The sequence below is a fragment of the Mastomys coucha genome, unplaced genomic scaffold, assembly GCF_008632895.1.
Source record: "Mastomys coucha isolate ucsf_1 unplaced genomic scaffold, UCSF_Mcou_1 pScaffold14, whole genome shotgun sequence".
NCBI lineage: Eukaryota > Metazoa > Chordata > Mammalia > Rodentia > Muridae > Mastomys > Mastomys coucha.
The window spans coordinates 49,601,137-49,612,289 of NW_022196896.1; the positions used below are offsets into that span (position 1 = coordinate 49,601,137).

Consider the following 11,153-nt stretch of genomic DNA (forward strand, 5'->3'; position numbering starts at 1 on the left):
ACAAGCTGTATCAATGTGAATGTATGTTGGTGGGTGTGTGGATGGGATATAGATAAACCATGGGACATAGGTAGGGAGACAGACTATAGCTATAGGTCCCTAAATATGCTAGTCTTCAGATAGATAGATAGATAGATAGATAGATAGATAGATGGATAGATAAAATAGAGATACTTGCAGAACTGAGTTCTGGATTAAGTTAAGCACAAGTGAACTGTGGTCTCTATTTTTTGTCAGTGCTACAATATGCAAGCCAAAAGAACAGTTTCATCATTTTGAGCAGGGACTGTCCCTGTTCATCGCTAGAAATGCTTATGTCTGCTCTCCAGAGCCTTGTTTTCCAGGTCACCTACACAAAGTCTGTTTAATTAGTTGATCAGCAAACAGTATAGTGAGCACAGAATAGAATAATGGGGCCTACATTCCCCTGAATATCTACTTTCTCAAAGCCAGCCTTAGGCTTCTCGCTATGGCTTACCTGCTGTAGCCCCAGAACACAGCATCATGCTTCACCTGAAATAGCCTCTTTAAAAAACAAACAAATAATTATTTAACGGAAGTCTATCTAGTTCATCTGGGCCATATGCAAGCCTTAAAATTCCCTGGAGAGTACTCATTCACACTAACAGACAAACACCTAGTATTCCTCAGACCTGCAGGTCGTTTTTCCTCAAAGAATCCGTTGACAGACTTTTTTATGCATGATGTATCTATAAACATTAATAGCTGATCCACACCTATTGAGCACTGGATCTATGTCAGAGCACACAGATGAGTGTATTTCTTGCAACTATGGGCCCATTGTGTGAGCTCTACCATCAACTTCATCTTACTGGTAGTGAAACTGACTTACAAGGGAGCTGGTATCCTTATCGGCTCATAGTGCTAAAGTGGAGCCAGGACCTGATCTTAGGATTGTCTGAAGCCAAAAACAGGCCCTTAACTGGTACAATATCCAGGGTCTCTTATAATGGATACATTTTGTATTCCAAAACCACTGCTAGGGAAAATAACAGAGCCGTTTTTTAAGGTTCTGTTAAGGTCTTCCTTTCTGTTAACATAACTGAGTGCATTTATCTTCTTTGGATTCCTGGAAACTCAGAGACATATAGATATGTTGCCCTTGTGGACTGACTGTGCCTTTGGATTTCTTCCCAGATTTAAACTTCTGATTCTGTTTCTACATTCAAAATTTTTATTACTTGATTATTATTATTTTTTTTTTTGTATCATGGCATTTTAAATCTTCCAAAAGATTTTGAAACAGAAACATACAAAATCACAAGGTCTTGATTTTACCATCTTTCTAGTTCTCGGACCTGTTCATTCATCACAGCAGCCTTGATATCATTTAAAGAGCAGAATACCAATTAGCAACATTTTCCAAGTCCGTGTGCTGTATCTTTGTTTTTTAAATGCAGCCTGTGGTTGTCTAAGCCATGCTAGCTGCAATTTTGCTGAAAAGAAAATAAAGCTAGCCCAACCACAGCGTGTGGTTTGGTTTACTTATTTAATTTTAGACGATACTTTTCAGTGACATCCGTTTAGACTTGAAACCCAGTCAGTTGCTGACCTTGATTCTAAAGGTATCAGATGAAGTCAGCGTTGCCCAAGTGGGGGCCATCAGTCAAATAATTTGCATGTGCCTCCTAACGCATAAGTATCTGATTCTAAATGTACTTGGTTGAAAAAAAAAAATGGAAAGTTTTCTGACCCACTTTAAATCAATGTTTCAGTAAAAAGCCAGTGAGGAACTCACCCAGAGTCGCCTTAGTTTCCATGAGGTTCATACTCATTACGCACAGGAGAAACTGACAAGCCAAGAGGATCTGTTTGATTCGATTTTCAGGTAGAGACTGGGAAAGCACTGATAGACTGTGGTCATTTTGAAATGACATCACACGACATGCATCTCTTACTCAGCTTCCAGGCATTATTCTCCGGGCTTCGGGGCTGGCAAGGAGGAAGTGCTAAGAGAAGCTACCATGGCCAAAGTGATGGTACTCCTCTGAGCTTACCAAGGGAGCTGACTTCACATGGAGAATGTAATGGATAGTTAATGATCTTCAGCCACATGGGCTAGGTTGGCCTTTTAGAGTTGTACAGTCACATATGACCTGATTGGATTGAACAAGAAATGATTAGATCAAGAGTCAGTGAGGTGGCTGTCAACAACCAATAGGGAAAGAAAGAAGAGTACTTAGCACAAGCACCTCTCACAGCTGGTCTCTGTCGGGGAAGAATCACTATCCAGAGTGATGAAAAACTAATTGTGGGAATAAAACAGAATCAGATTAGAAAGGGGTTCTGGGGCTGGAAAGACACCTGCTGTGCAAGTATTCATACTTGAGTTTGGAGCTATAGCATCTATATAAAACTGAGTCTTTACGACCCTAGCTAGAAGAAATAAGGGAACAGAGGAAGGAGGCAGAGGGATCCCTGGAGCTAGCTCCCTGGCCAGCCAATCTAGGCAATCTTTAAGTACCAGTTTCTCAGTCTCAAAAGAAAAATTGGGAAGCCATCTAGGAAGACTCTCAATGCACAGGTCACACATGCACGCACATACACACACACACTGAGGAAGGCACTTTCTTCCACCACGGATTCCAGAAAAAAACTAGTACCCATTCCTGGGATTTCCCACCCCAGAATTGTTCAGAGTGGTCCTCAAAAGCACAAATTATAGTCAAAACTGAGTTAAAATGTAGATCTGGATAAGATCCTGGCTTTAACAATTCCATAGGCACCCATGTGGTCAGTATTGCAAATATTCTCCTATCTTAACAACAAATCTTTCCTTTAAGTGTCTATTTGGAATTGTTCCCAGTCTAGGTTGGGCATCTTCATAACAGCAGCCCCTACATTTAGGACCTAAGAACACTCTCTCTGGAATGGTTCTCTATGAAACAAAACCAATGGAGACGGAGCCTTATGCAGTATTGTACACCACATTAAACTAAACTGCACCTACCTACTCAAACAGCCATTGTCTTCTTTAAATTAGGATGTATGTTAACCACTTAAAACTGTGAAATCCCCCACTTTATAAAGGCCATTGGTGTTATTGTTTTTCCCCGAAAAGGGCCATAGAATTCAAATTAGTAAAATAATAGATTCTCAATGGGGCCTGCCATCTGAGCAGAAAACAAAAAACAAAACAAAACAAAACAAAAAAACATGATTTTTATATTTTTAGTAACATCTTAATTTTCCACCACACTGAGAGAGACAAAAGATATTCTATCCTGTTTGCAAAAGTAAGAATTTTCCCTTATCCTTGATGTTATCCTCCATTATACTGTATAATGGCCGAATGATTTTCAAGAAGCCCACAAGCACCTCTTCCCTTAAAACATCACTTGGCTACAAGCATCCTCCTGTTGCATACCCTCCCACACACACAGGCCTGGTCCTCAAACTCGGAGCTGCCCAGTGTTATAGCTGCTGTTGTGAATCTACAGAGAAGCAAGACAGATAACTTGAAGACCACTCCTGAGCAAAATCACCATTCCTAATCTACTGCTTTTGTTTATTTGTTGCTATTTTCTTTCAGCAAAAAGTCAACCACAATCAACAGGTGGAACAAAACCTCATTTTATAAAGCAGAACAGCACGTCTACCGAAAAAAAAAAAAAAAAGTAAGTCTCAGAAAGGCAAAGGCACAACAAAAGTAAAGATTCCAATTGAATTGCTTTGGTGCCCTCGGCACACCAGCTCTCACTGCAGCCTTCCTCATGGCTCTGAAAGCTAAGATACAAGCCTGAAGGAACAGCTAGCGCAGAAGAAGCCTGACCTTCTAGGCACAGCCCCTGTGTTCCCAAATGCTCCTCCAGAGACAAGGCTTTCAGATGGAGTCTCTATGGCTGGGAAATCAGTTCTTCTCAAAGCCAGGCACAACTAGCTCCGTGTCTAAATAAGCACCTTCACACTATTGTGAAAACTGATCTTGTCTCTCCCCCTTCCATTTATTTTAAGACAAAGATTGTCATCTATCAAAGGCGCATACATAGGTTGAGTTTTACTACTACAGGACACTGGACTGGGGGAATTATTAGATCTTCCCCTTCATCATCAAACTACACATTTGGCAGCAAGCCCCTTCCCCGACCTGCTCATCCTTGCCAGATAGCAACAAGGAGTGTTTATTCCTCGGAGTTCAGCATAGGCTACAACATGGTCATACACTTTTCAAAGGCATAAGTATTTAGAGCCAAGGATTAAGACAACCCAGGTGTGTCTTATACTGTAGCCAAGTTCTAAAAACAAACAAGATCATGAAGTTCTGACATAATGTTTCATATTGCCAATCAACAACAACAATAAAAGCTCAGCTGTTATTTACCAAACCCTATGCAATTGGTGCAGAGATGAACAAAATAGCTACCAGTGTTCAAGTAACTTATAATATAGAAAGGAAATCAGTAAGCAAACAATATTCAAGTCAAGAGAAACATACAGCCACAAATGAGTCAAATGTAATCTATTGGGTTGGAGAGATGGCTCAGTTGTTAAGAGCTCTGATTGCTTTTCCAGAGGTCCTGAGTTCAATTCCCAGCAACTACATGGTGGCTCACAACCATTTGTAATGGGATCTGATACCCTCTTCTGGTGTGTCTGAAGATAACATCAGTGTACTCACATATATTAAACAAATAAATCTTTTTTTAAAGTAATCCATGAAGATCTGTGTTATATAAAAGGCTATATTATATACAACAAAACTTAAGGAAATGAGTAATACATTAGCCTGTAAAGAAGCCAATGTTGTGGTATGTTTATTCCAGTGATGTTATTCCCCAATAGAATAACTATGGGAATAGGATCCTACATGACAATCAGCATACTGATAAACAGGGTGAAAGAGGACATTGCTTAGGATGTATTTTAATTTATATGTAATTTGTAGAAGGAGGACACGTAGAAATTCAGGATCTGGTGAACCCTAACGGGAAGCATAGTAGGAGCAAGGCTAGAGGGGATGCTTGTTCAAACTGCAATACTAATTCAAGAGCTAAGGAGTTCATGTTTCTCATTCAGGAAGCTAGAGAATGGGGAAAGAACTGGCAGTCAGAGGTGTGTGAGAGCATCATCATAGGGGTATTAGAAGTGTCAGAAAAGTACACACAGTCCAAACAGGTGAAAGTCAGAGTTGCCAGGCAGCAGGAGACCTGGAAAGAGGAGCGAGTTGTGAGGTGCTGCAACTTCTAAGAACAAGGTGATCACAAACAGAATTCAGCAATCCTACCAGACGTGCCTTCTACTGAACAGGAGCTGCTGGTTCACCTCATGGTTTTGTGCTGAATGTCAGACAGGAGCTGATGAGCTGGGACTTAATGACCCCCCTCCATATTCATCATAATGATATACAGATGACCTCTATATCTAATGACCTAATGACCCCCATGTTCACCATCTTGTCTTCATGTCCTTTATTCCTGAAGAGAATGTCTTCTCAAGGACATAAAGGCAAAGGTCATCTCACAGAGAGGAGAGAACATAAGAGAGCCATTTCCATCTTCCCTTCTCATTCTCATTTCCTCCCGTTAGTAGTCTCCAGCAGGCAGTGCCTCAATGTCTCCATTGTCTTTCAGCCTCCATCTCAATTTCTAATTTGTTCTTCACTTTGTCCAATCAGTCCCTTATTCTTTCACGTCCATTTCCTTCCTCCTTAAAAGAAAGGCTTGATACTGAACCTCAAAAGAGCAAATATTAATACTTTTCTTGATAACATGCAACAGTCATGTCTTCACTAGTAAACCTCATGTCTCTAACTACTCCTTAATGACTAATTAGATTTTGTGATTGTTTCTTGCAGAGAATAGACATTCAAGGAAAACTGTTGTTATTCTCAGTTAAATAGAACATGTTCCATTAGTGTTAAATTATTTATTTTTTTGTATGTTTACATTGAGTGGGTTTCTTTGGCTGTGGGGAGGGATGCTCTCTAGCCAGGGAATTTGGTAGAAAGAGGAGAAAGATTAAGTCAAAATTCAAAGCATGTGTCACTAGGAGAGTGTCAAGAGACCCACAAACCATTAAGATGGAGCCTATCTCTGCAACAGCTTCAGATATGTCTATACACACATGATACTGAACCACAGCAAAGCGTCTCTGTTCAGCTTCCAACAAGTCATGCTTCTTTGCATAGTGAACTTCTGCCCTTCCCATCTACCTTCAGAGACAGATGTTACCCGTCATAAAGGGGTGGTTCTGTTCTGACCTCATTTGAGGATGGAACCTTTACTCAAATGGTGTCACCCCCAACCCACTCTCAACGTAAGTGACCACAGGGGTAGTAAAACCCTATAAAAAGAAGAGAAGGGAGTGCTACTCTTCATCCACCTCACACGAGGCACAAGTGCATCCAGCACCAGCTGATCAGGACGAGCAACCATGAGTCCCGGGAGAACTTCATCTCTGGTGAGTCCTGCACTAATGTACAAGGCGCTTGTTGATTGAGACCAGGTTGTGTTGTCGAACATGGTATGAAATACTCTACTCCAACTGTTAGAGCATGAGTCTGTATATGTAGAACTGGAAATGAAACCTTTGGTAGATCCTAAATCATTGTACAGCATTTTCAAGAACTGATAAGCATCAGTCAGAAAGATAATGTTAAAACTGAAAGGTTGCTGTGATGAAACTAAACCACATAAGAAATGTCACATGATGCTATGCAATGAGAAAGACTGTCTGTCAAATTCTATTCTTCTGAGTGCAAAGGATTTGACATAATTCTCTCATGTCATTTGTCTTTAATCCAGAATGAAGTGGGTTACTGTTCTTTCAGACTTGAAAGCTTTGGAAGCAACTTTTGTTCCATTGTTTTATAGCAAAGTCTTAGGCTATCCAAACCATTTGATTCTAATTAGATACATTGTCTAAGTCTCCTTCTGAGTAAAGCTTTATATTTTTTAAATACTTAACCTAAAAAAAGTTCTGAAATCGGATTCTCATTATAAAACCAATGCATGCTAAATTTAGAACCAAAAAATATACCTAATGAAACATAAGGGAGGTCCAGTGTCTATCTGGAGAATAGCTGGTGTACAAACACTGTTCTAATTCTAACATAGTGCTGACAACAAGTAGGTTTTCTGCAGTCCTCTCCTCCAAGGTACACATTTGACTGTGCACAAGGTTTACAGAAGGAGTGACTAAGAACAGTAGTGCATAAGGACAAGAAAATCGAGGTCATTTAGCATCCCATTGACACATGAGCCAACAGGCTGATGAGATGGCATAAGCTGACATTTTTACTAGGACCACTGCTGTCTAAGACATCACATGTGTGTCCTCAGTCACAAAAAGAGTGTAGAAAACTGGTTAAAAATAAAATAAATTCTACATTTTTAGCATGCTTCTGGCCATCTTAAAAGTTTTTAAATTTAAAATTACTTACATGGTAGGAGAGATATTTCCAGAATATCATATGTTTCCTACAGTTAGCTATATACTTATCATAATGAGTTTGTCAGGAAAAAAAAAACAGATACTAATCTAATCCCCCATCACCTTGTTTTGCCCTTCTAGTCTCTGATGCTGTTGCTGCTACTGAGCCTGGAGGCTACAGTGAAGGCGGCGGTACTCATCCCTCAAAGTTCAGCATGTCCAAACACCGAGTCCAAGAACTTGCTCCAGAATGTGAAGGTCAACCTGAAAATCCTTAACTCCCTTGGCCCAAAAGTGAGCTCCAGAAGGCCCTCAGACTACCTCAACCGCTCCACTTCACCCTGGACTCTCCAGTACGTAAGAACTCCAGACAAAAACCTGTCTTCTTCCGTTCTCTGGTGCATCACACATGCCCTGAACATGTTTTCTCATTTTTCCTCTCAGAATCCTCAGAAACCTAGAAGGTCCATTGTGCAACAATTCTCAAAGTTTCCTCTACAGATTTCTTGGACAGAGTAGGGAATGCCTCCCCCTAACCTGTTATAGTTGTCACTAATGGGAAAGATCAACCCAAATTATTGATAACCATGATTCTAGCTAGCATCTAGCTCATGTTGATTACTGACTTTTGGGAAATCAGAATAATTATGGTTTTTTCTACCAGACCTACAATTAAAGAGACTTGCTGAAAATAATTAATAACTAACTTGGTATTTTTGTGTCTGTTCTGAAGAAGACATAGAAAAATAAAACTTGAATGACTGGTAGAGGCAGTATCCCGCTGGATATTCCTTTGTGGGTTGGATTGACGTGACCTCCATCCCCAACACTTTACACTTAACATGTCTCTGGCATATAGAATTTAGACCTCATAAAGGGCTCAGTACTTTGATCATTTGAAGTTATATGAATAAGTTTCAGTGGCAAGGAACCTGTGGACCCACATGTCTATAGAATTTCTCCTTTTCCCAATACTAAGGATTATTTCAATCAATCAATTCAAAGTCTAACTGAACTACTTATTCAGATATTGTAAGGGGACAAGGAAGAGATTATAAACGGACTTTTGTCATTGCTTCTAGCTTTTCATATAATCACTGGACTCCATCCCATGAATTGTTCTCTGATTTAATTCTGATATTCCTTCTTTCAAAGACCAATGTCACCAAGTTAGAGGAACAGCCATCCTATTCCTTCGTTATCTGTCCCTTGTTGTTGTTGTCAATCAAATGTACCCTTAAAATGTATCTCTTTTTTTCTTATGTTATCTATATTTAATGTTAAGTTTCAGTCCTCACTGTGGTCTTTATCTTATTCCGTTAATCTTTCAAAAAACACTCTTCTAAAACACTTCATAAACTTTTAAAATTCAAGTTTGTGAAGCTGCCGGTCCAGTTCCGTGATGGAACGGGTGTCCATCATGTTGAAGACACTGGCTTTGATCCTTATCACTGCAAAAGAGGAGAGAGAAAATGAGGAAGCCAGGAGGAAAAGATGGAAAGGGAAGAATCCCAATTTTCGGACAAGCCGAAGTTAGCAGCTAACATGCAGAGCTTTTGCAGTGCACATATGTGTCATAGTATGTTCCTCCTCCTTCCCCCGTCTGTCTTTCCTTCCACTTAACCAGGACTTCACTTTCCTCCTGGCTTTTGTCTCCCCTGCAGCCGCAATGAAGACCCTGATAGATATCCCTCTGTGATCTGGGAGGCTCAGTGTCGCCACCAGCGCTGTGTCAACGCAGAGGGGAAGCTGGACCACCACATGAATTCTGTTCTCATCAAGCAAGAGATTCTGGTCCTGAAGAGGGAGCCCGAGAGCTGCCCCTTTACTTTCCGGGTGGAGAAGATGTTGGTGGGTGTGGGCTGCACTTGCGTTTCCTCGATTGTCCGCCATGTGGCCTAAACAGAGACCCGGGGCTGGCCCCTAAGAACACCCTCCCCCCGCGTTTCTCTGCAAACTTACTTGTATTTTTAAAACAGTTCGTACGATTGATTCTCAGCAAGTAATGTGGATTCTGAGGTGGAGTCAGAATTGTCTGCCCTCCACACTGAAAAGGTGTAAAGGGGTTCCAAATTGCTTCTTGTTTTTCTGTGGGCTTTAACTTATTTATATATTTACGATATCCTGAGATGACTTTGAGGTATAACTTATTTTAATGAATTATCTACATTATTATTGTTGTTTCTTTCTGAAGAAGACAAAATTCAAGACTCAGAAATTTTATTATTTAAAGGGTAAAACCTATATTTATATGACTTATTTATGAATCTATTTATTTTTCTTAAGTCTTTGAAGTATTAAGAGCATGATTATCAGGTCTACCTAGGAAGTCCTAAATAAAATTAAATATTAATTGAAATTTCAGCTTTACTATTTGTTTATTTAAGGTTCTCCCCTCTGAATGGGGTGAAAACCAAACCTAGTTTTACATTTAATGAATTATTGAAGCTTCAAAAAAATGGGCAGTTTAGCTCCCTGTTCTGTTAAAACAACAACAAAACCCTTGTAATAATATCACTGTAATAATAAATTTTGGAAGAATATTTCTTTTCTTGTACTTATTAAAAGTGGGGGCAGGAAGCTGGAGAGATAGATCACAGGCTATTAAGTCCTGTGCAATCATGAGGACATGAGTTCAGGTCCCAGAACTCACATAGCAAACAATAACCCCAGCTCCAAGGAAGACTGAGACAGGGGGATCACTGGGGCCTGAGCCCTGGGTTCAGGGAGGGATCCTACCCTAAGGGATTAAGAGAACAAGTCCGAAACAAAGAACTACAGGCAACCATTGACTTCTGGGAGAAGGAAAATTAGCCTCTACTAGAGATGAGCCCCCTATTGTTTGCCTAATGCAAAGCAGTCAGCCCTGAAACCATATACACACCAACAACAAAAATGGACTCAGCAGGTTGTGTGTGTGTGTGTGTGTGTTGTGTGTGTGCAAACACATACAGATACATATATATGTATGTGGCAATAATAAAGAAAAAGACTATCATTTAAGAGTGGGGTGTATGGGAGGGGTTCAAAGAAGGGTGGGACTGGAGCGAGAAAGGGAAGTGGAAAGTGACATGATTCTATCTGTACCAAAAAGATACTTTTTAAAACTATAATATATTGAGAGCCCCAGGGAGTAGGGAGGCCTGGTGGGGTGGGGGTTGGGGGGGGAATGCAATGAGGAACTGTCAGAGGGTAAACCAGGAGGGAGATAATGATTGGACTGTAAAAAAAAAAAAAAAGATTAAAGAAAATAATTTTTTAAAAATAAATGAATAAATAATTCCAACAAAAAATGTGATATATTGTGGAAATTGCATATGAATAATAGAAAATTATGATTGCACACATTTGGGTTTCAATCCTGGCTTCCCCTATTCGCTGCTCCCTGGGCAGTATTTCTAAGCCTCTAGCCTCCTCATCCATGAAATAGAAAACTGTGAGTGTAAAAAACTGTTAAGAGTAAAAAAAAAAAAAAAAGGAAGAAGAAGAAGCTAGCTAGGTCTCTGATAGGTGTCAGTACAGAAGGACACATACAGCCGTCTCCCCTGTCAGTCTTCCCTAAGCAATGCAGTAGTGTAGATGTTTGCACAGGGCTCACGTTCATTCTGTGAGGTACTGTATTACAGATGAGTTTCAGCACAATGGAAGGATGGAGGTCCGTTACATGCAAACACCACTATTTTACGCAAGGAGATAAGCATCTGCAGACTTTGATAGGTGAGAGAGACTGTCCTGTTACTCATCTCAAACACTCTGAAGGA

The 11,153-nt window shown here is 40.1% G+C and overlaps 1 protein-coding gene across 1 annotated transcript; it reads left to right on the plus strand.

Annotated features, from left to right (window-relative positions):
- Window positions 1-6,336: 6,336 nt before the first annotated feature.
- On the plus strand, window positions 6,337-9,928 carry Il17a (interleukin 17A). The gene is made up of 3 exons (XM_031368807.1): window positions 6,337-6,420; window positions 7,534-7,745; window positions 9,057-9,928. Exons 1-3 carry the CDS (start codon window positions 6,394-6,396, stop codon window positions 9,292-9,294), a joined length of 477 nt encoding a protein of 158 aa, XP_031224667.1. The 5' UTR covers window positions 6,337-6,393; the 3' UTR covers window positions 9,295-9,928.
- The last annotated feature ends 1,225 nt before the right edge of the window (window positions 9,929-11,153 follow it).